The 24,166-nt window shown below is 59.6% G+C and overlaps 1 protein-coding gene across 1 annotated transcript; it reads left to right on the forward strand.

The window, feature by feature from the left end:
- Positions 1 to 569: 569 nt before the first annotated feature.
- On the forward strand, positions 570 to 23,878 carry KCNJ4 (potassium inwardly rectifying channel subfamily J member 4). Its single transcript, XM_045872528.3, has 3 exons — positions 570 to 958; positions 17,207 to 17,452; positions 22,121 to 23,878. Exon 3 carries the CDS (start codon positions 22,160 to 22,162, stop codon positions 23,519 to 23,521), a length of 1,362 nt encoding a protein of 453 aa, XP_045728484.1. The 5' UTR covers positions 570 to 958; positions 17,207 to 17,452; positions 22,121 to 22,159; the 3' UTR covers positions 23,522 to 23,878.
- The last annotated feature ends 288 nt before the right edge of the window (positions 23,879 to 24,166 follow it).

The raw sequence follows: 24,166 nt of genomic DNA on the forward strand, positions 1-24,166 counted from the left end.
GGGGCCGCGCGGGCTGCCCGGGGCCCGGGGGCCGGGGGGGCGCGCGGCCTCCGCACTGGGGCGCGGGTCACGTGTGAGGAGGGGCGAAAGTCTCGCAAAGCGGGGCGGCGTGCCGCGAGTTGGGAGTTCTCGGCGCGCCGCGGGCGGCGGGAGCTCGGGCTCCCGGGCGAGCCGGGGACGCGGCGGAGGCGCGGGCCTGGGTCGGAGACAGCGGGGGCCGCACCGAGAGTGGGAGGGAGAGAGAGACAGAGAAGGACAGACGGAGACCGGGAGGAGGACAGATAGAGACGCGCAGGGGAGACAGGGCAGAGGCGGAGGGAGGCAGGGGAGACACTGGGAGGGCGGCAGGCAGAAGACAGAGACCCCGCAGGGAGAGACGGAGAGACCCGCACGGGGACAGAGGAGACCGGCGGGGGGACAGAGACCCAGGGGGGCAGCCGGGGTGGGGGCAGCGGATCCCGGGCCGGCCGGCCGCGGGGCTCTCGGGGCCGGGGCCGGAGGCGAGCGCCGCGGGGCAGGGAGCGGAGCGCAGGGCGGGGGACAGCGCGGGGTGACAGCGCGAGCACAGCGGCGGGCGGCGGCGGACGGGCGGCGGGGGCGGGGGGCGCGAGCGCGGCGGTCGAGCGCCATGGGCCCCCGGACCCCCGGGCTCTGAGCCGGGGCCCGGCCCGACGATGCTGACGCCCAGGCGGCGCCGGGGACGCGGCGCGGGGCAGCGCTGAAAGTTGGGCGGCCCGCGGGGAGAGGCGCGGGACGGCCCCGAGGCGCGGAGACCCGGAGACCGACGGACAGACCCACCGGCAGCCGGGAAGGGGGGCGGCGCCGGCCCGCCGAGTTCGCGGGGAGGGGGCGCCGGGACTCCCCTCTCCCCGCCCGGGACGCCGCCCGCCCGCCCGCGCCGTGGGATGTAGAGCCCGCTCGCCGCCTCCTGGACCTTCGTCGGACCCTCCGCCCCGCGGTAAGCCGGGCCCACGCCCACCGCTGGCGCTGTCCGTCTGTCTGTCCGGCCGCGCGCGTGTCTGTGTGTCCCGTCGGGGGGGCTGGGGGCGGTGGGAGCCGTTGGCCCCGCCCGTCAGCACCTTATCCCCGCGGGTCTCGGCTGCCAGGCGCGCGTTACGCGCGGCCCAGCGACTCCCCGGGAGCTGGCAGCTCTGTCTCTCTGTCCCTCGGTCCGTCGGGAGGGTGAAGGTCTGGGTTGTGGCCAGAAAGGCGGAGAGGGGTGGGTAGAAGAGGCCTTGACCTTCTGCCCCGGCCACGACCTTTCCCTGCCTCCACCCACCCCCTGTTGTCAGCCGGTTCTGAGGAACTTCAAGGCAGGTGACTCGTGGCAAAGGGTGGCGGGGTGGGGGGGGGGGCGGGGGTCCCCTTTCCACTTCCCCAGCTGCAACCTGTTTGCAAATGGCCCTCTGATCTGACAGAAAACAACATCCCACCTCTCATGCTTTGAGCACCTACTTTGGGCCAGGTGACCCCAAGGTGGGTGGACAGGGGTCCAGTCAACGGAGTATTTCACATTTCAGAGGGGGAGAGACGGAAGCTGTGGAGAGAGGCAAGGACTGCTCTTCTCTCCCTACAGGAGAGCCCCAAGGAAAGAGAGGTCTGAATGAGCCCCTGAGCAGGGAAACTTCCCTGCCTCCCCACCAGCGTCAACATCACACTTCTGCCTCCGGTGCCTAGGCTCTAAGATGGGGAGAGAATGCGGGGAGATGGTAGGTGGAAGAGTGGTGGAGGGACTAGAGGCAGGGCAGCCTGGCTCAGTTGGCAAGCCAGGGCCTCGAGACCAGTAGGATGCTGAGCAGCATGTTGAGGGAACGGGGAGCTGAGGGACGGAGGTCCCAGGGCCACACGTGCAAGACCCAGAGAGGAGCCAGACCCGTGTGTGTGTGTGTGTGTGTGTGTGTGAGAGAGAGAGAGAAATGCTTGTTCTGCTTCTCCCCACATACAGTCCTGTGACCTCCCGGGCTGCCGGAGTTTGGGGAGCTATGGGCAGGACTTTTGGGGGCCTGAGAGCCACACTGTGGCCCTGCCTTGGCCTGGGATGAGAGGAACAGAAGACAGAAAAGGGTGGTGGGATAAGGTCTGGGTTGCAACATGGCAGGAGCAAAGGCTGTTGGCCATTGAGCTGACCCATATCCAAGTTGGAGCCTGGAGGGCTGAGCCTAGAACATTCGACTGTTCTCCACAAGGAGGAGGGCTCTTTCTGGGGTTTTCCACACTGGGAAGTGGGCTTCACATACCCTACATTCAGGATCCTGGAAATCTGCTCACTAGCTGAGGGACAAGCACCCTGAGCAAGTCCCTCTCCTCCCTGACCCTCAGCTTCCATATCTATGGAATGAGGACACAGCTCTCTGCCCCACTGACCTCCAAGGCCTCAAATGAGCTGAGGGCTGTTCACAGGCTGGGAAAGTGCTGGGCGGACGGCAGTAAGGACTCATTTTGCCTTTGGGAAGGTGAACAGCTAATGGAAAGAGAGGATATGGCCTCAAATAGAGGATTGACCAAGAAGGGGAGTGTCCAAAAATTAGAGGGGGATCTGGGGCTTAGGAGCTATTCCTCAGGAATCTTTGGTTACCCTTGAAAAGGAAGCACTTCTCCCAGAAAAAAAAAAAAAAAGCCTCTGGGGTGACTGGGAACGGTCGGAGCTGGCCTTGAGTATCTGCTGGGTGACCTTGGGCAGCTGGCTTGACCTCTCTGGGCCTCAGTGTCTTCAACTGGAGAATGGGGATGTTGGTACTGACTTCATTGGGTTGCCAACTGATTTACAGACGATGTCAGGTCTCTGAAAGCAGCTTGCAAAAGCCTGGAGCATAGTAGGTTCTTAGACATTTGCAGAACACAGAATGAAGTAGCTCTAGGAGATGCTGTGGAAAGATTTCTTAGCTTAGGATAAGAGGGGAGGAGGAAGAGTGTAGGCTTACAGGGCGGGTTGGTTCTTAATGTGGATCTGGGGGAGGCGGGGGTGAGTGCTGAGGGGGGTGTGAGGAGGAGGGGGCCCCTCTGCGGGGACCACTGAGTCACGAGGACATGTAAGCGACATGACAACCAGCAACATGGTAACCAGGAGACTAGTGGCGGTGGGAAATGGAGCTGGAGCGGTGTGTTGGGGGGGCAGGACTGGCAGTCCTGGGGCTGGAGGGTCCGGGGCAGAACTAGGCCGGTCTCTCAGAGTGAGGAGGGTATCCTGAGGCCAGGTGGGCTGGAGTGGTTGGTGGGGGGGCCAGGGTGGAAGGAGAGGAGGTGACTCCGGGGTCTGCCGGGCAGGGGGGCTTCTCCCGCACCTCTCCAGGCTCCTCGCTCCTCTCCTCCACATCTCCACTTTTCATGCCTCTCCCCCCTAGGATGCCAAATTTGGCTCACGCAATCTGTCGTCTCTCTTCTGAGATTGGCACCGGGACCAAAGCCGAGTGCATTACATGCATTACATCACCGCCGCTCCCCCTGCACGAGGAAAGGGAGGGACGGAGGGCCGGGGGGCAAGCGGCCAACCCTCAACTTAAATTCCTGTCTTCCTGCTCACTCTTGCTGCCTCAGTCCCAGGTGGTGGGGGCTTCCGGGAGCAGCCAAGCAGGGCCTCGAGGCAGGGCAAGGGCTCCGATCTTGGAAAGATCCCAGGGCCAGGGCAGGAGGTCACACCATGTTGCTGTCCCCCTGGCTAGGTGGCACCTGGGAGGCAGGGAGCCTAAATTCAGGACGATCTGTCATTGCCTTGCTGGGTGACCTTGGGCAGGTCCCCCCATCCCGTGCCCTGTGCAGTGTCTACATCTGTGTGGAGAACAGTTGGCCACTAGAGATCTTGGTGAGTTTCCTGAAAAAAGATGCCCTTGAGCCCTGCTGCTCTCCTGGGCACAGAGGAGGAGTCCAGAATTTTGAATGGCTCCCTGTGACTTTCAGCAAAGTGTACCTCCTTATGCCTCCATCTCCTCACCTGTCAAATGGGGACGAGAGAACCCTCAAAGGCACGAGATGTGAAAGAGATAGTGGACGTGAAGGTGAGAGACAGGGGAAGAGACAGGGTCTCTGGCCCTAGACCCCCAGAGCCTCAGGGGCCCGGTGGCTCCCTGCATGCTGGGCAGAAGGTAAGGGGGCAGTGGGGACAGTAGCTCAATACGGACAGAAGGCTTGGAGCTTAACTCACTGCTCTGATGTCCTTGTTTTACAAAAGTGGAAACTGAGGCCCAAAGAGAGAAGTAGACCCCCATTCCAAGGTCACAGTAATGGTTTGGGGGTAGAAGAAGTAGTGCTGGGGCCCGAACCCAGGGCCCTGGTTCCCAGCCCTGCCTAGAAGTAGGTGGGCAGGCAGGCAGATACACACCCTGTGGAACACTGTGCAAGACCAGGCGGGACCCAGGAGCTTGGAGGGCCCAGTTCTCACTTTGGCCTCCCCTGTTCTCCCTTCCTGCTCCCTGGGTCCCCTCATCTCCAGCATCCCTGAGCATTAATCCCATCCCTCTTCAGTCTACTTGAAGAGCTCCCTTTTGGGCTCATTTTAAAGCGAGTTCCAAGCAGTCCCAGGCAGGGACAGGCTAGATTTGGAGTTAAGCTAGAAGATTATGGCCCCTTCTAGAAGATTCCCAGAGCTGGAGGAAGAGAAAGATGGGGAGCCTCTGTGGATGTTTTGTGAAATAGTGAGCTCCTCATTCCCAGAGCTATTTAAGCAGAACCAGATGAGATGAGTACCTGCCAAGAATCCTGTACCGGTGAGTCCTGCTTTATGGGTGAGGGTGAATGGCATCCCCACCTCCAAAATCTCAGTCCTTCATATCCCAGGAGAGGCTGGGGAGCAGCACCCGTCACTTACCCGCTTTCCAGCAAGGAAACTCACATTGTTACGCCAGGCATTGGGGTAGGAGCTTTTTGCAAACGCTTTCTCTTGTAATCCTCCCAACAACCCTGCCATGTCGATTTGGTGTCCCTGTGTTACAGATGGGGGAGCCATGGCTCAGAGAGTCTATTCGATTTGCCCAAGGTCACACAGCAGGGAGGTGGATGAGTCTGGATTTGAGTCCCGGCCAGTCTGATTCTCAGGGGCTGTCCCTGGGACTTCCTTGAGAAAAGAATGGAGAAAGTCCCTCCCCTGGGCTGGGGTTTGGCAGGAGATGATGTGTCGCCCCCACAGCATGACACCCCCTCAATGATCCTCTGGGGGCTCCATTCTGAAGACATGGATATAGATGGGCACCCAGGGAAGAACTCACTTTACAAAGGGGAAGACTAAGATACAGGGACAAAGACTGACCTGTTCAAAGGTGCCCAGAGAGTCAGATTTGGGCCAGTGGGTCTGTTCCCCGCACTGGTGGGTCAGGAGGGTCCTTTGGGCTGACGATGGTGTGAGCTCTGGGATTGGAGGTCCTGACTGCTCGGTGGTTTGGCAGAGGGCTGAGAGGGTGCTGGCTCTAGGCTAAGGCTATGGGTAGGGGAGTTGGCCTGGGGAATGCAGAGGAGGGCGCAGGAAGAGAAACCAGCAGAAACAGCAGGTCCACCTCTGTCCTCCCTGGCCCTGCCCCAGCGCCACCCACAGATGTCAGTGCTATACACCCTGTGAGGTCACGGGAACCTGTGGGTGGGACCTGCCTGGCAAGGGAGGAGGAGCTTGGCACCAGCAGCCTTGGGTGTGGCTCCCAGTGCGACCTTAGGTCAGTCCCCCACCCTCTCTGAGCTTGCTGTGCTCGTTTGTCGGTGTGAGGGAGAATCTGGACCGAATGATCTGTTTGCACAGTGTAGCTCCCCGAGGGCTGTCATCTCTAAGTGCTCCTCCCATCCCCATGAGGACCTTGGGCCCCGGGCAAGGGGCAGGCAGGAATCCTGGAGGTTGGCATAACCTTTAAGCCTCCTGGGCGACTCAGCCCTCCTTGGGGTGTGGGGGATCTCCGGGCGCAGCCCTTCTTCTCCTTTTCATCTTTATTTTTCTCCTGCTCCCTCTTCCCCTCGCTATGTGGGCTGATCGCTGCTCAAACTTTTAATTCAGATGGTAATTGAAATAATAATACGGGCTGAGGCCCCTCTGCCTGTGACGCTGCAGCTGGTGGAGCTCAGCTATGAATAGACCTTGAGTCACACACGCGCGCTCCTGCCGGCGCGCACTCGGGGCTCTCTGCGCGCCTCTCGGGGTGGTGGGTGGGGTGCAGCGAGGGGGGCAGGGTGGGCTCACGCTCCAGCTGGCTCTGGGTCTCGGCCCCCCGCTCTCAAAGGCCTGGGACACTTCTGCCCCTGCCACCCACTCTCCAGTCCCTACGGCAAAGCTGCGAGACTTGGGACATCCGCGGTCCTCTCTGTTTCTGGAAGGGGACACTGAGGTCCAGCACGGGGAGTGGCTGACGGGGCTCAAATAGAAAGTGACTGGGACGAGGTTTGAGCTGGTGGGTTTTTGCTTCATTCTAAGACCACTGTTCTGTTTTAGGACACGCAGGCAGGCAAATGGGGGAGGGGAGTGCTGGGGTGCGGCGCTGCCCCCCCTTTGGTGTCCCCCTGCCTCAGTCCTCCCAGCACACGCTCGCACGCTCTCTCACACACTCCCTCACACGCACACTCAGACGCCCGGCTGCTCGGAGAGGTGGTGCTGTTGCTTGGTGGCTCGGCTGACGGGGAGGTTTCCTTGGAGGTCCTGAGGCAGGAAGGGGGACAAGCCTCCACATGCCAGGCTCTAGGCTAGGCTTTGTATTCATGGTTTTACTGAATGCTCCTTGCCACCCCGTGAGGGCCATCACTCCCACTTTTCAGTTGAGGAAACTGAGGCTCAGCTAGAAGCCCTAGTTTGCCCAAGGTCCGGCAGGTAGAAGCATCCGTATACCGGCATCCTGCTGAAATCCTCCCAGTTCCAGCCATTCTGGGTCCGTCCATTTGGCTTGCTGAAGGAGGAAACGTGCGTCTCTTCCAGCCCGAGGCTTCCCTTTCTCTCCCTGCGCCAGTTGCCCCATTCCTCCCTGTGGCTGCCTGGCCACTGATTGACCAGCTCTTGTGCCAACAGCCGGAATATCCGGTCTCAGGGGACAGGGGGAGGCCAGGTGTCCGTGGGGGGCATTGGCAGGTCAAGGAGAGAGGCTACCAAGACTGGTGATCCTTGGTCTTTGGACCCCAGCTGGAGCGGTATAGGGAGAAGCTGTGGTCATGGTCATGGCCCTATCAACTGAGAGCTTTGGTCTAGGCCTGCTCAGGTGGACCCAGCAGGGGTCCACCTGACCCCTGCTGGGTCCACCTGAGGGGACCCAGCATCTCCCCTCTGCCTCGGGGGAAGGGCAGAGGGGAGATGGGGCCGGACGTGGGGAGTGCAGTTGAACAGAGGCACCCCTGGGCCTGGGAAGATGGGGAAAACTCTATCCAGCATTTTCTGGTGGCCTCATCTGCTCCTGTATTTGCTTTTTCTCCCATACTCTGCTGGGACATGGAGCAACTGAGCCCAGAGACCACAGTGAATCACCCAAGGTCCCGCAGCAAAGGTGGCAGAGCTGGGGCTGGACTGGCCCAGGGCTCCTCCTGACTCTCTGCCTCTTCCCTCCCTCCAGTCTGGGGATTTCTGGGGCAGCTGAACAAAGAAGTCTGCCTGAGTCAGGCCGGCCTGGGATTGAATCCCAGCTACCCCCCTCACTTACCCTTTACCCATTGTGACCTTGATTGGGTCACTGTCACCCCCTGGGAACCTCTCTTAGCTCCTCCATGAAACAGGGACAACCTGTGGCAATGGCGGGATGTGCTGGGCTTTTCCCTTTTGTTGCCCTGTCTGCTGTCAAGCTGCCCCAGCTCGACCTGGGCTGCAAGATGGGAGGGGACCTGAGCTAGGCCAGGGAGGAGGGGGCACATGACTGTGAGGGACTAATCCCATTTTACTGACGGGGAGAATGAGGCTTTGAGGAGGGAGCTCGCCCAACCTTGATTTGGTGGCAGAATTGGTGCCAAGTTTTACCATCTGGCCTCTGGGACCGCCCCCCCCCCCATTCCGGACCAGCAAAGTCTCTCCCCTACCCGCCCCCCTGCAGCTCCCCTCCCAATCTCGACTTCTACCCCAAACTCCCAATGTAGGCCTGAGAAGTCCAGGCCCTCTGCCCTGTGACAGTTAAGGTGCCACTGCGCCCAGGGGACAGCAAGAATGGGGGGCAGTGATTTGGACTCTCCATGGGACCCTCTGAGGGAGGTAGCATGCACAGAGCTGGAGGTAGCCTGGTCGTGGGCACAAGGTGGGAAAGGGCAGAGGGGCTCAGGCACTCTGGCACATGGTCCTCTTGGTAGGGAGCTCACCATCTCCTGGGGCAGCCCACTGTGTCTGGAAGGTTCTGCTAAGGGATACCTGCCTCCTACTTTGGCTTTTGCTCTGAGGGAACCAGCCCATTCCCTACAGGAAGGGCGGCTAGCTCCCCCCGTGCTCCCCCAAGGCTTCTCTCCTCTGGCCTCCGTAGTCCCAGCTGTGCCCTGTGGAGGGGAAACAGATCTGGGTTCAAGTCCAGCTCTACCCCTGAGTGGCTGTGTGGCCTTGGGCAGTGTATTCACCTCTCTGAGCCTCCATGCCCCGACCTATGGGGTGGGCTTGTGCCCCTACATCTGAGGGTTGCTGGGAAGATCCATGAGCTTTGAGAGAAACATGGCCCATCGTTGACAGGAGCTTCTGTGTGGCCCGACTGGTCAGGGGCGAATCCTGCTGATTGCCAGGCCCAGCCCCCACGCTCACTGGCCATTGCCTTCAGACGCTGCTTCTCTAGTTATCCTGGGTGTCAGTGCCCGAACCCTCTGCTGAACCCTCCAGACCTGCTTGGGCGGGGGCAGGGCTGGCTGAGCACCAGCGCCAGGCTGTGCAGCTGCAAATCCTCAGGCCACCTGACCTTGGAAAGAGCCTCTCTGGCTGGGTTTCAGGGCCATCCCCCAGACACTGGGCAACAGGGAGAAGAAGGAACCAGGTGGGGCAGAGCGCGGGCATGGCCTCATGCTGGAGCTGGCCTGGGTCCCTGGGGTGACAGGCCAGGAGAGAGGAGAACGAACTGACAGCCAGCCATGGGAGGGAGTTACAGTTACCAGCTGCATTAACAGCAAGGCAGAGCCTCACTCCTCACACTCTAGTGGGCTGCCTGAGGAGGGGTGAGCTCCCTGTCATGGGAGGTGTGCAAGCAGCTGCTGAATGACATCTGTTAGGGGGACGGCAGCAGGTTCTAATACAGGGCCAGAGAAAGGGATCAGACCCAGAACCCAGAGTCCTATTGTCTGGGCCACGGTACAGAGGTCCCATGATCCTAAGGGTCTAACAGAGTGTTCCAAGTTTTCCCTCATGACCTCCAACAACTCTCCCCACAGTTGTGCCCTCCAAAAGCCCATGGTCCTAGCATGGGCAGTTGTAGCTTCAAGACAGGCCCTAGGGGCGCCTGGGTGGCTCAGTTGGTTAAGCGACTGCCTTCGGCTCAGAGTCCTGGGATCCTGGAGTCCTGGGATCGAGTCCCGCATCGGGCTCCCTGCTCGGCGGGGAGCCTGCTTCTCCCTCTGACCCTCCCCTCTCTCATGTGCTCTCTCTCTCTCATTCTCTCTGTCTCAAATAAATAAATAAAAAATCTTAAAAAAAAAAAAAAAAAAAGACAGGCCTTAGAGGCTTGTGCCCACCCGGGGACACCCGAAAAGAAAATAGACAAGCCCTAGATCCCCATCTCAGCCAGTTCAGGGCTCCTGAGCATGCAGCAGGTCGGTACTGTTCAGCATACATGCAGGTCCTGATCCATTAGTGGTTGTGAAATTGATTTAGTGAGCTCACTACTTATATTCTTAATGAAATAAAAAAGAAAATGTCAAGCGCTTTGTATGTAGTGAGGGTATTATTTTGCAATGCTCTTGTTACAGTTTTTAAAATATGTATGTTGTATAATGAGTAGCAATATACAGTGTCTTTGTTTTTAATCTGGGTCTTGGTCAGAAAGTTTAAAAGCTACCGCCCTGTATAGAAATCCTGGAGGCAGCACTGACAGAGGCTGGGGTGTGCAGATCCCTTTATTTTCCGGGAGGCTCAGCTCCCAAGAATATAAGTGGCAAGAATTCCAGGATGCCTCTCTGCTGTCCCCAGACCTCCCTTCCCTGGCCCAGCAGCCCACTTCGCTCAGGGCTGTCGAGCCCCACAGCCAGCCACCCCACCCCAGGGCCCGGGGCCCGCTCTCTGCCCAGCCCAGCCCGGGCCCAGCCCTGCTTCTTCTTCACATTTCCAGCTCGACCCACATCTCGCTGGGGACCTCTCTCGAAGCCCTCCTGCCTTGGCCTCACATGTTAACACACGGAGCTCAGCAAAGCAGGGTTGTGTCTTACTCACCTCTCTTCCCCCAGCACATGGTAGGTGCTCATTCCACGGGGATGTATGGAGCATCCCCCACTGAGTGTGGTGCCTTCCACCAGGCGGGAGGGCAGAGGCCACTCCAGCTCAGCATGGGTTTAGGGTGATGCATGAATGAATGAATGAATGAATGGAGTCTGAGAGTCTCTGGCCTTAGGAGCCAGCTGGGCAGATGGCCAGAATGGTGAGCACATAGCACTCTGCCTGGTGTAGTCGGCCTCCCCATAGGGACAGTCATTCATGTCTGTGGCTGAGTGGGAGCTCTGGGGTCGGAGCAGGGACTGAGTGTTCCTACCCCTGTCTCTGGCTCTTCGGAGACCCGTCTGCCTGCCCCAGCCTCCTCGCCCCCTCCTCCAGTCCTTGGAGCTTCTCTTAGGGGCCTAGAGCCCTCCGTGGGAATCAGGGACACCCTGCTCACTCCCCTGGGGGACACCTTCGGAGAAGCCGGTGCTCTGTGGAAGGAGGGGTAAAGGCCCGAGGCCTCCACCGTCCTGCACTCACTCCAGTGCCCCGGAAGCTCTCCTTCTGGCCTCCACTCAGAGACCACCTCCGCCGCGGAGAGGCTCTCCCTGACTACGGTGACAAAGATAGCTCCTCCTTGGTCACATTCTGTCATATCCCCTGCTTAGGTCCCTCACGGGAATGATGACAAGCGGAAATTATCTTGTTTCTTCGTCAGTCCTCCGATGTTTAAGTGTCTACCATGTGCCGGGCACCAGGGTTCCAGGGTGAAGCAGAGATTCAAGACCCCTGCACTTAATGGTGGTTGTACATGAAATCGGTTTGGATCAGAGAAATGCTGTGAGGATCAGGACGCAGACAGAGAGCACCCGGGGGCCTTTCGGAGGAGGCAGCCTCTGACTCAGACCTGAACGGTAGCAAGGTGTGAGCAGTGGCGTCTGGGAGGATTTCAACCAGAAGGAACAACCCGTGTAAAGACCAGAGATAGGAATAAACTTGCTGTGTTCAAGGAATAGAAGAATGGCCTGAGCGGCTGGGGGTGGGGTGCGGTGGGGAAGAGGGGAAGTGGAGTTGTGTGGTCGTGACGGGGCCTGGAGCAAGGGGGATGCTGCAGGCTGGCTGGAGAGTGTGTGGGGCCAGCATCCAGGCCCCAGTCCCACAGTTCACCTTCTTGCAGAAGCTCCTGAACCCAGACGAAGATGAGAGTGACAGCACCCACCTCCGGATCAGGATCAAAGTTGTGGCTAGGGCTTGGCCCACAGTAGACACTCAGTTGTTCTACCATTATTATGGTGACTGGCTTTGGGAGGGTAGAAGGGTGATGCCCATGTGTTAGAACGACCCCCTGGGAGGTCACAGACGCTGATGGGAAGGCAGCGGGGGGCGGGGCATTGGTCGGTCTTGGCAATGCTGGGTTCACGTTGCCTCTTAGATACTGAGCAGACGCCGCCGAGAGCAGGAGCCCCATCAGCCTGTTCCTGCTCCCAAGGACAACTGGGGCGGCCGGGGTCTGTGGTATTTTAAGCCAAGGCCAAGCCTGGGCCCTGCAAGAGGTGTGCACATGGAGGCTGGAGGAGGGTTCGAGGAACCAGCCGGATGGGGGCCTTTGGGCCTGGAGGACTCGAGGAGGAAGGCAGGGGTGAGGAGCCAGGGCCCCCTTCGGAGCCCGGGAGCCCTGGAGAGGAGCCCTCAAGGGGGGCTGGGGAGAGGATGGGAGGTGATGCTCAGCCCCTTCAAGAAGGGCTTTTGCACTTTACAGTTTATAAACCCTTACCGTCCACGCCACAGTTCGTCTTCACAGCATGCCCACCAAGTGGGTGTTATTCCGCCCCGTCTTAGGGATGTGACTCAGAGAAGTCAAGGCATTTTCCCATGGCCGCACAGCACCGAAGTAAAACATTCTCAGGCTTCCTGGGATCACAGGCCCTTTTGGGGACCTTATGAATGCTCTAAGCCTTCTCAGAAAAATACACATATGTATGCACTAATTTTAAAGCCTTCTATGTGTCTTTTTTTTTTTTTTTCTGTAGGTAATACATTCATATGGCTCTAAAATTAAAAAGACACAAACAGGAATCCAGTGAGAATTCTTCCTCCCACCCATCCCCAGCCACCTGCTTCCCCCCGCCCTCCCCCGGAGGCGGCCAGTGTCACCAGCTTCCTGGGGCTCCATCCACAGACAAGCCCAGACAAGCAAATATGTGTGTCTATAAATTTCGTTCTCTCCTCTTTTCCACAAATGGTAGATACTATACTCAATGTTCATCACTGTTGCCTTTTTTTTTTTTTTCTTTTTTGCTAAAAGACACATCTTGAAGACCCACATGGCTCCTTCCAGGGCTCCCTCCTCCTTTTTTGCTGGCTGCGTGATGTGCCATTCGCGGATGGGCATCAGGCTGCCTCCAGGCCAAGCTGGGCAGACAAGGGGCCCAGCTCCCCTGGTGCATGACCAGCTGCAGGCTGAGGTCCAAGAGCGCACCCAAGTGTCATAGGCAGTCCCATGGCTCTCCGAGGCCACCCAGGGCCACGCAGGGCGAGGCAGAAAGTAAGCCTGGGACTTGGCTCACACTCGCCTTCCCTGCTCCTCCCGTCTCCCCACACCTCTTCTTAGGCCCATCGGAGAATCCAGGGAACCCCGTGCCGGTGTGGGTGAGAGGTGTCAGCCCCCACGCGCCCCCCCACCCACGGCGCCGGTAGACACTCCCCCCACCCCCACCCCCACCCCGCCCTGGCCGACAGCCCCAGCTCCTGCGGGCTTGTTTGCTGAGAGACCGAGGTTGGGCTGGTGATCTCCACGCCCGCCCCCTTCCCCGGCTGGGGCATGTGCCCTGGACGTGGACTGTGCCAAGGCCACCTCTGCTCCTGTCCCTGGCCCACCGTGGCTACCACGTCCCCAGCACCTTGCCTTCTCCGGTGTCCTCACTTTGCCCTTGGTGGCTGGGGAGGGACAGCATCCAAGTGGAGAAGGGATGTGGGGCCGCTGGCCTCGCGTGGTCTGGGCTGGTTGGGACCCACTGGGCAGCTCTGCCGAAACTCCTCTTCTCCTGGCTCCAGGGGCCCTGCTGTCCGGGTGCCGCTCTGCCTCCCTCCGCTGTGCCGGGTCCTCGTCCGCGGGCAGGGGATGCCCGGCGGCTCTGGGGCCTCCGCTCTCCTCCTCAGCATTCCTGCCCCAGGAGGAGAGCGGCCGCATCAGCTTCCATAGCTTCCCACAGCGCCAGTGGTCAGCATCAAGCCTCGGGGTCGGACGTGCTGCGGACTTCTCCACCCGCACACCCCACAGCCACCGCACGCTGGAAACCATCACGCCTTAAATCGGGTCCTCTTTCAGTGTCCCGTGGCACCTGTTCCCAACACCCCTCTTCCCAACCGCCCCATGCAACCTGCCACCGTGCCCTGCAGGCCACCGCCTGGGCTGCCGCCCGAACCCGCGCGAAAGCCTCCTGCGTGCACGGGACCCCGTGCGGGGCCCCAGCACCTCTTACCCCGTGAGTGCACCGGGCCCAGACAGTGGAGGCCTCCGAGGCCAGACCAGGGCAGGGGGCCACAGAAGCCACATCGAGGAGGGTTTCTTTTTTTCTTTTTTTTTTTTTTTAAAGATTTTATTTATTTGAGAGAGAGAGCACGAACACAAGCCAGGGGGGAGGCAGAGGGAGAAGCAGGCTCCCCACTGAGCAGGGAGCCCGACGTGGGGCTCGATCCCAGGACCCCGGGATCATGACCTGAGACGAAGGCAGCCGCTCAACCGACTGAGCCACCCAGGTGCCCCTTTTCTTTTCTTTTTTTAAGTAGGCTCCATGCCCAGCATGGAGCCCAGCGCGGGGCTTGAACTCACGACCCTGCGATCAAGACCTGAGCAGAGATGGAGTCAGATGCTTAACCAAACTGAGCCCCCCAGTTGCCCTGAGGAGGTTTTATTTCTTAAGCCTGGTGGTGGATACACAAGGGTTTATTGTATTATTCTTTATTCCTATCTGTCTTAAAGATTTCACATGAAAATTGAAAAGATCCAACCAGGCAAAACCCAACTGCCTGCCCACCTGTTTCCTGTGGCCATGAGGGTGAAATCCGAAATCCCTCCCACCCCCTACCCAGGACCTCATCCTGGGCAAGTTTGCTCTCGCTCCTCTTGCTCACTTCACTCCCACTAAGCAGACTTGCTGCAGATTCTTTTTTTTTTTTTAAAGATTTTATTTTATTTATTTATTTGACAGAGAGAGACACAGCGAGAGAGGGAACACAAGCAGGGGGAGTGGGAAAGGGAGAAGCAGGCTTCCCGCCAAGCAGGGAGCCCGATGTGGGGCTCGATCCCAGGACCCTGAGATCATGACCTGAGCCGAAGGCAGTCGCTTAACCAACTGAGCCACCCAGGCGCCCCTTGCTGCAGATTCTTGACACGCCAAACCCCTTGTGGAATGTTCTACATCCCACCTTTCACACAGACACACGGTTCTCCTCACCGACTTGACTCCCAGTCACTACTCAGCGCTAGTTTCAATGTCACTTTCTCAAAGAGACCTTAGGGGACCCCCCAGTAAACAAGACCCCCTTGTCCTTTCTTTCACATCACGCCGAACTTTCCTTCAAGCAGCTTACCACAATTTCTGACTGCCCAACTGTGTAGATGCTATTATGTGTGCAACGTCTCTCCCCAGCTGAGCCATAAGCTGGGTGAATCCACGGCCTGGGTCTGACCTGCAGCAGGGTATACGATAAATAGTAGTGGACTGAACAATTTTTGAGGAAGAATGCACGGCAGACCAGGCCCCGAGAAGGCACAACGAGGCCATGGGGGATTGAATCCCACCACCAATGAGAGAGCTGAGGTTGTTCTGGAAAAGAGGAGCCTCCAGAGATCTGCTCTCACCTTCTAGTCCCTGTATAGAAGAAGGGCACAGGTGTTTGGGGACAGTCCCTTTGGTGGGCCAATCGAGGCAGCTCCTGTGAGGGTAGTAAGCTCTCCGTCAGGGCAGGGGCCAGGCGCGGGCCAGGCAAGAAGGGGCACGGCTGCAGGTTGGAGCAGTGACCCTTGGGGTCCTGCGGCCACCAGCTCCTGCCATTTGGCTGTGACCAGAAGGCCTCTCTGGACATTCTGGGGACCTTGCTTTCTGAGCCTGTTCACCTGATGGCTGAATGGCTGGGCAGGAAAGTTGGGAGGTGGGGTCAGAGCTGGAAGAATGAGCCCGCTCACCCCACACTGCTCAGAGCCCCTCTGCAAGCCCAGAGTCTCCTGTGTGTCTGGCTCTATAATCAGGGACCATGTTCTGGCTCCAACTTGCCCTATGACCCAGCTTCTCCTTTCCCAAAAGGACTGACTTGACAGAGCCTGGCACACAGTAGGGCTGGATAAATATTTACTAAAGGGAAGAAACGTGCAACATGACCCATGTGTCCTCGGGCCAGGAGAGTAAAATGTCAAATGAACGTGCTCTGGCATCGACTGCCTGGGTCCAAATCCTGGCTCCTCCACTAATGGGCTGTGTGACGTTGGATCAGTTGCTGGATCTCTCTCTGCCTTAGTTTTCTTACTTCTAAAGTAGGGATCATAATGGTAACTTCCTCTGAGGTCACGGTGAGCAGGGCAGGAATTGATCAGCGTAAAGCACTCAGAAGAGGGCCGCACAGAGGAAGTGCACGCTCAGTGCTCCGCGAGGAGTTTGCGATGTCACCCCGGCGGCCGGTGGGGGCGGGCCTCCGTGTGCAGTGGGGTTTCAGGGCACAGAGAGTGTGAGGGAGGAACGGCGTTCATTGAGCACCCACTCTGTGGCCTGCAGCTCTGTGACAGGTGGCAATCCACATCTGGCCCTCAGGACCACCCTGCAAGGTAGGCATTACCACGTTCCTTTGCAAATGAAGACGCTAAGGCTCGGAGAGGTCAAGGGATCTGCTGGACCGAGCATGCGAGGCGGGACTGCTCCCACTTCCCGCCCAGCCCCCCGGGGAGATCGTGGCCACTGCCCTTGCTCGGCTGCTCCCGGGGCTGGTGTGGGAAAACAAACGGGGCAGGGCCATGTGATGGGTGCTGGGCGGGCTCTGGCGAGCTGCAGCTCAAATCCAGGGGGAGGAGGACAAGGGAAGGACTGGTCAGCCTCGGGAGTGATTTGTATCACTTAGCAACCACGTGCGCTGTGCTGGGCACATGATGTGCATGATCCCATTTATTCCTCATTACAGTTTTATGAGGTAAGGACTATTGCTAGCCCCACCTCGAGATGATGAGTGCAGGGACCAGAGAGGCTAAGTAATTTGCCCAAGGTCACTCAGGCAGAAAGTGGTACAGAGAGTCCGCTTTGGACTTGGGTTGAAGCCAGTACAGGGGGAAGATGTGGGCTCTTGAGCCTCATGAAGACAAGGTAGTCAGACCTCCTGGGGTCTGAGGAGCAGGACAGGGGCCTCCAGAAGGCTGTGGGCAGGAGGGGACAAAATGCCACAATTTCCCCCATGGCTAGATCCATCTCCAGCTCCCTTTTACTCTTTGAGGAACACAGCTCAGCTGCCAGGCCTTGAGCCCTTTCCCATCTCTGTGCAAAGCCCTCTGTGTCAGAGCTGAGTGAACTCTTACCCAAACCAGGCCGCTCAGGCCTAAAAGGCCTCAGTCAGAGCTGGAGGAGGGGCGGGGGGGCTCCTTAGGGGGCTGGGAAAGGAGACAATGGTGCTAATTCCTTCCACATCCCCCAGGGAAATCTTTCTAGCCTCTAGAACCTGATCTGGGTTCACTGAGTTAGCCCCTCACCCCACCTCACCTCACCTCCTTTGCCTTGTGCCTGTTCCTTCTGGTAGAAGAAGAGTCAGCCTCCCTGTCCAAGCCTCAGAGGGCTTCAGGGATGAAGGAGGCTGATGGGACTCAGGAACACCCACCAGCTCCCTTGCCTTATTTCAGACTCTGTGCTGGGTGCCTTGTTTCTTACATCTTCCCGCTCTCCTGCCAGGGAGCAAATATGGTCCCCCATTTTGCAGATGGAGAGAAGGAGCACCTGGCTGGAGCAGTTAGTGAAGCCAGGACCTGATGCTGGGTTTCCCGGCCCCCAGTCCCCTGTCCTGTGTCGTCATCCTCATACTCCTCCTCATCATCATCATCACGACCACCACCACCAGCATCATCTGCATATTCCGTGCATTCCACCTGCAAAGCCCTCTGGAGCCCTCGGTCCGCGTTTCTGTTCCTAGTGGTTATCACACTCACCTCATCAGGGGTCTGGTGAGGTAGGTACAATCGCTATCACGTCCACTTTGCAGATGAGGAAACCGAGGTCCAAAGAGGACACGCTAGGAGGTGACAGAGCTGAGACTGAGAGCCAGGTCTTGCCGGCCAAACACAAGGGCTTAGCCAGCATGTTCTTTTCCTGAAGTCAAGAAGGAGCAGAGTGGAACAGACAGGCAGTGAGAGCCAAGGGGCTCAGAGGAGGCAGGGCTGCGGCTAGCGAGGCAGCCTGGGAAGATTCAGAGACTGGAGGGGCTGGGGCTGGGCCTGGGGGGCTGCGGAGAGACACGAGGAATCTGCGTTGAGCAGGGCGTTGTGGAAGGTGAAGGGAGCCCGAAGCCGAGACTGGGGGACCAGGGTGAGCCGAGGAGCTGGAGCCAGCCAGACCTGAGTGGGAATCCCAGCTTTGCCGCTTCTGCTGGGCAACCCCCATCCTCGTCCCTACTCCCCCCACCCCCAGCCTGTGATTCTTCAGCTGGGAAGAGAAATAATAACCCTGCTTGTTGCTGTGGTTGGTGCTTAATAAATACTTGTTAAATAAACAAAGCCTTGCAGTGACGCTTCAGGGAGATAGATCAGGCAGGGAGCTCACACTTCCAGCAGGTTCCTTCCCTGAGAGCAGCCACTGAGAAGGACGGCAGGTTCAGCTGGGCCCCAGGGCTGAGGAATGTGACCTCCGGCAAGTCACTTCACCTGCCCTATTGTCCCATCCAGTAACAACGGCATGCATCAAGGCCCTGCAGGCTGGCTAAGTGTCCCCTTCCTCCTGCCCTCTAGAGAGCCTGCCTGGTCCCCGTCTCAGGAAGGGCTGCTGCCGCGGGTTGGGGGCCACGGTGACATACCCCTGCAGCCACCAGCGTTCTCCCGTGCGGGGGGTGGGTGCGCACTGGGAGATTTGTCTTCACAGTCGGCCGGGGTTGCTGGAGTCCCCCTAGCGCTGCTGTCCCTTTATCAGCTTTTCTTTGGCAAAGGGAGTTGTGGGTCATAAAATCAGAGGGAAAACCTAGTGACAGGCGTGGGGTCTTTCTCCTGCCTCCTCTGGACCCGTGGCAGGCCGGGCATCCGGCCGTCTCCCGGAAGGAGCAGGCTAGCGATGATGCCAACGAGTTGACAGCCCTGCTGGTCACCTTCACCAGGTCCCCGAGGCCAGAATGTCCTTGGCTAGGCACTGCCTCCCTGTGCCACAGCCCTGCTCTTGGCCTCAGTTTCTCTAGTTGTCCAGTGAAGTCTGGACTAGGGGCTCCAGATTTGGGACGTTGACAGCACCGTAAAATTAAAGGAAAAGACAAAGTTTGGTAACTGGCGCAGCATCTCAATCCTTCACTTCGCCAAGAAAGGACATTATGTTTTTAAAAGCAGCCAGCATCTCCCATCCCTATCACTTCCCCAAAGAAAGAATGTTGACCACGAAAGGAGTCTCAGGATGCACTCAGGCTCAAGGGTCGCGACCGGCCCAGGAAGCTGGCCCAGAAGGAGAAGGACTTGCCCAAGGTCACCCCGCAAGGCAGTGAGGGGGGCCCAGCCTCGCGGAGCCTCCGCCTTAGGAAATGTGCTGAAACCGAGTTCTCCCATGTGTGTTCATTTCCCGGCACACTTGTTGCAAGAGAATGAACACCAGCTCCCTGCCTTCGTATGGTTTCACTGTAGACGCGATCCACGGGACGCGCTCTCTCCAAAAGCACATCTATATTCAGAGGAGGGTGATACCCAGTTGTCGATGCCTCTTGCCCTCTTCGACCATCTGTGCCCCTTCTCTTGCGCACGTCCCCCTTGGGCCCTTGGGCCTTCGCCAGGAAGCCTCGTGTGACAAACAAGGGACAGAAAACCCGGCTGTCTCCCGGTGGCCGTCCCATGCAAGCACGAGGCCAAGCTTCGGACTTTTCACTTCTCGGTTGGGCATCGTGTGGGTCAGCCCACGCGCTGGCAGGTGAGCCTCTCGTTCCTGCTGAAGGAGTCAGCAGGGACAGGAGTGCTCACTTATTTGAACGGGTCCCTGCAGACAGGGCCCTCACCAACTGAGGGTCCCCAGGGAGACAGGCGGCACACAGGCCCCTCCGTGGCGGAGGGTGATGGGTCTGGGGGCGGCTTTCCCATCGGCCCAGGAGCAGACATTTCTGAGCATGGCTGAACATGGCAGAGCAGAGCCGTGGGCACAGGGCGGGAAACCCCGCAGGGGCTTGAGGACACTGCTATGACCAGGAGAGGAGACACAAGGGTGCAGGACAAGCTGTGCCCCTACTGGGCTAAGATGTGAGGCTGGTGGGGATGGGGTGATGGAAAGGCAGGGGCTGGGGGTGAGGGTTGAAGCTGGGGGTGGGGGAGTGTCGGGTGGGGACATGTGGAGCCTCAGGGCTGACCCTGGATCCTGGGGCCGGGCTGATCCTGCCACTCGCACTCAGGACCAGGGAAAAGTGGGCCATGCTGGTGAGCGAGGACCAGCAGCCTAGAGCACGCGGGGACCATCTCCCTGACCCTCAGCCCCGGGCCCTCCTAGGGAGTGGGAGCCCCATGAAGAGTCTTCTCCTGCAGCAAACCCTGCCCCAAGCACTCCAGGGAGGAGGCTCCTCTTGCCAGGAGCACCTTCACCTCCCAGGAGCTCTGGAGTGGGAATGAGGTGCCCTGGCTCAGGGCTGGTCCACTCTGCCTCCCTCTGGGACCCTTAGCCAATCCATCCCAGGTCTGTGCTTCCTGGGCCTCAGATATAAAATGAGGGTCTTGAAATCAGTGGTTTCCAGCTCCTTCTGGCTCTGGTTCCTTCTGTGGTGCTCCTGGAGGCATTCAAGACAGCGGGACAGAGCAGAGAGGGAGATGCTTAGTGAAGGATGACCTCCCTAAAACCTAGAAGGTGCCCCTGGCCCCCAATTTCTTCAGGGCTCCCACCTGGAGCCCTGGCTGTTAGGCCTCTGGGGGAGGTGGCAGACAGGGTCTGGGACTCCCAGCTAAAGTTATGACCTCTTAAGGGCCAGCATTGCCCACCCACATTGTTAGATCTTCAGACCGATGGGTCTCACTGGTCCTATTTTCCAGATGAAGAAACTGAGGCTCGCAGCAGCCAAGTGACTTGCCCCCCATGTTATGTGGTGGATGATCCAGGGAGCACAGGCTGGGAAGGGAGAAGAACCCAGAGTGGGGGGTGATCGCGGGGGAGGAGGGGGGCAGGGCTCAGTCTCCCCAGGCCCGGCCGAGGGAGGGAGTTTCTCCCGGGAAGAGGCGCAGGCAGGCACCAGGCTGTTGATCTCTAAATTACAGCGTTGGCGCGCACCGGTTGCTGAGGCAACCGAGTTGTCCTGAACGGGGAAGTGTATAAACATTACCACAGATGCACAATTAGATCAGGAAGAAGAATAGAACAGAAAATAGAAACTTCCAGCCTTATATAATTCTGGGCCAAAACGTTACCGGGAGCCCAGGCCCAGGCCCAGCCCTGCGAGGAGTGGGGGCCCTGGGCAGCACCTTCTCTCTCCCGGGGCCCCGGCGGAGGGGAGGGGTGGAGGGAGGGTCTGCCCTCCGTGGGCCCGGCCGGTGCTTCTGCCACCCCGGCGGGGTGAGGGCCGCCTCCACTGAGACACAGCCGAGGAGGCTGACAGGCAAACCCTGCCTCTCGCCCGCGTCCTCCTGCTCTGGAGACTCGGGAAGGCAGGCAGGAGGGTGACTGGCTTTAACCAAGCACCCACGACCTCCTCGGGTCCTGTGAGGTAGGCTTTTGATCCCCATTTTACAGGTGAGGGGAAATGAGTTTTCCGAGGTGTCACAGCGAGGCAGTGGGTGTGTCTGCCTCCCTGCCTCCGGACCCGTGAGCTCATGGAGGTTGACGGCACCTGGGGGCTGAAGGCTAGACACACCTGAGTTTGGATTTACTCCACAGCTGTGCGGCCTTGGGCAGGTCACTTCCCCTCTCTGAGCCCCGCTCCCTCACCTGTGACATGGGACTAGCAATACCTACATGGGAGCCAAAGCTTGGGGCTCCCCTTTCCTCCATCTTGACCCCCACCATTGGTGTCTTCACCCACTTCTGTTCCCAGCAGGTCTGGGGACAGGACAGGAACCGACATGGGGCCTCGGGTCTCAGCGCAGTCTGGTAGGACTTTCCGCAATGAGGCAAATGTTCTGTATCAACTCCGTCTCGTCATGGCAGCCATTAGCCACAAGCGGCCACTGAGCGCTTGAAATGCGGGGCAGTGAAGTGAAAACTGTGTTTAATCTTTAGTAAATGTACAAAGCCACGGGGGGCCATTGGCTGCTCTTCGGGCCCGCTCGGGAGGATGTCCAGCCCCAGAGAGAGCCAAGAGGGCAGAGGCTGAACCCAGGAGGTGAGCAGGGGCCAGAGCGCTCGCAGCTCCCTCTGCTCAGGGCAAGGGGGACAGATGGTGGAGCCAAGATGGGTGCCAGGAAGCTCCCCAGATGGGGTGGGGGCCAAGGAGGGCCGGAGGGGGGCAGCACGAGGGCCGGCCTGGTGGCCTCGGCTTCTGGTCCTTGGAGGCACTGGCTCAGGCCCCCACACTCCCTCCCCGACCTCAGAAGCACCTCCCCCGCCATGTTCTGCCCGCGGGGCTCGAGGAGGTCCTGGGTCCTAGGCCAGGCTCTTCCCCTTCTGAGCCTCTGGCGGGGGTGGGGGGGCGGGGGGGGTTCCCCGGCCGCCAGCATCTCACCTGTCGGGCTTCCCCCCCCAGGCCCTGCGTCTTCCCAGGTGACCACGCCGGCTTCAGGACATGCACGGGCACAGCCGAAACGGGCAGGCCCACGTGCCCCGGCGGAAACGCCGCAACCGCTTCGTCAAGAAGAACGGCCAATGCAACGTCTACTTCGCCAACCTGAGCAACAAGTCGCAGCGCTACATGGCGGACATATTCACCACCTGCGTGGACACGCGCTGGCGCTACATGCTCATGATCTTCTCCGCCGCCTTCCTCGTCTCCTGGCTCTTCTTTGGCCTCCTCTTCTGGTGTATCGCCTTCTTCCACGGTGACCTGGAGGCTGGCCCGGCGGCCGCGGCCACGGCGGCGGCGGCGGCGGTGGCGGCAGGGGGGGCCCCGACGGGCGGTGGCGCGGCCGCCCCGACGGCCCCCAAGCCCTGCATCATGCACGTGAACGGCTTCCTGGGCGCCTTCCTGTTTTCTGTGGAGACGCAGACGACCATCGGCTACGGGTTCCGGTGCGTGACGGAGGAGTGCCCGCTGGCGGTCATTGCCGTGGTGGTCCAGTCCATCGTGGGCTGTGTCATCGACTCCTTCATGATCGGCACCATCATGGCCAAGATGGCTCGGCCCAAGAAGCGGGCGCAGACGCTGCTGTTCAGCCACCACGCAGTCATCTCGGTGCGCGACGGCAAGCTCTGCCTGATGTGGCGCGTGGGCAACCTGCGCAAGAGCCACATCGTGGAGGCCCACGTGCGGGCCCAGCTCATCAAGCCCTACATGACCCAGGAGGGCGAGTACCTGCCGCTGGACCAGCGGGACCTCAACGTGGGCTACGACATCGGCCTGGACCGCATCTTCCTGGTGTCGCCCATCATCATCGTCCACGAGATCGACGAGGACAGCCCGCTCTATGGCATGGGCAAGGAGGAGCTAGAGTCGGAGGACTTTGAGATCGTGGTCATCCTCGAGGGCATGGTGGAGGCCACCGCCATGACCACCCAGGCCCGCAGCTCCTACCTGGCCAGCGAGATCCTGTGGGGCCACCGCTTTGAGCCCGTGGTCTTCGAGGAGAAGAGCCACTACAAGGTGGACTACTCGCGCTTCCACAAGACCTACGAGGTGGCCGGCACGCCCTGCTGCTCCGCCCGGGAGCTGCAGGAGAGCAAGATCACCGTGCTGCCTGCCCCGCCGCCCCCGCCCAGTGCCTTCTGCTACGAGAACGAGCTGGCCCTCATGAGCCAGGAGGAAGAGGAGATGGAGGAGGAGGCAGCAGCCGCTGCTGCCGTGGCCGCGGGCCTGGGCCTGGAGGCAGGCTCCAAGGAGGAGGCGGGCATCATCCGAATGCTGGAGTTTGGCAGTCACCTGGATCTGGAGCGCATGCAAGCCACCCTCCCGCTGGACAACATCTCCTACCGCAGGGAGTCCGCCATCTGACCTCCAGGCCCCGCCTTCATCACTTCCCACACGAGCCTCTGCAGGGGGTGGGATGCCAGGACACCCCTTCCACACTCAGGACAGAGCTGACCCTGGCTGCGTGGACCTTCCGGAGGGAGGGGGGGGCGCTTCAAAGACTGGGGAACCCCTTCCTATTGACTCCAGAGCCCAGGCCTGGGAAGGGCCCAGGATACCCTCTGCCCTGTCAGCCTACCCACTGGCATCTCGGGGACCCCAGACCCACCACCCTTTTCCCACTGACACTTCAAGGACGTGCCCCCTTTACTCTCAGAACCTTGGGGAAGGCGGCTGGACTGCTGGGGGTTGGGCATCACAGGGTTCTGGGGTGGGCAGGGGTTAGTGTGGGAGGAGGGAGGGTGGGGGTGCGTTTCTTTTGCATGACTGTGACCAGTTGCTCTTGACTTTCTTTTGTAAATATCTATAAATGGAGAAATGGAGGCACCAAATCCACCTTCTGCCGTTTGTACCCGCAGGACGAGGAGGTGCAGTCCCTCTCTGTGAACCCCTCCCCCTCCCAGCCCGGCAAGCCTAGCCCCTTCCCCCGCCCAGCTGGCTGGTCCCCAAAGCCAGCCATCTTGGCCCCTGGATGGTGTTGGGTTTGGGTACAAAGGTGGGACCCCGAGG

The sequence above is a fragment of the Mirounga angustirostris genome, unplaced genomic scaffold (genome assembly GCF_029215605.1).
Source record: "Mirounga angustirostris isolate CCGP_5_RB_7025 unplaced genomic scaffold, mMirAng1.0.hap1 SCAF_5, whole genome shotgun sequence".
Lineage (NCBI taxonomy): Eukaryota > Metazoa > Chordata > Mammalia > Carnivora > Phocidae > Mirounga > Mirounga angustirostris.

What these genes read in the sequence shown, in the direction of transcription:
- KCNJ4 (XM_045872528.3), top strand. Translation starts at nt 22,160, where the DNA reads ATGCACGGGCACAGCCGAAACGGGCAGGCCCACGTGCCCCGGCGGAAA.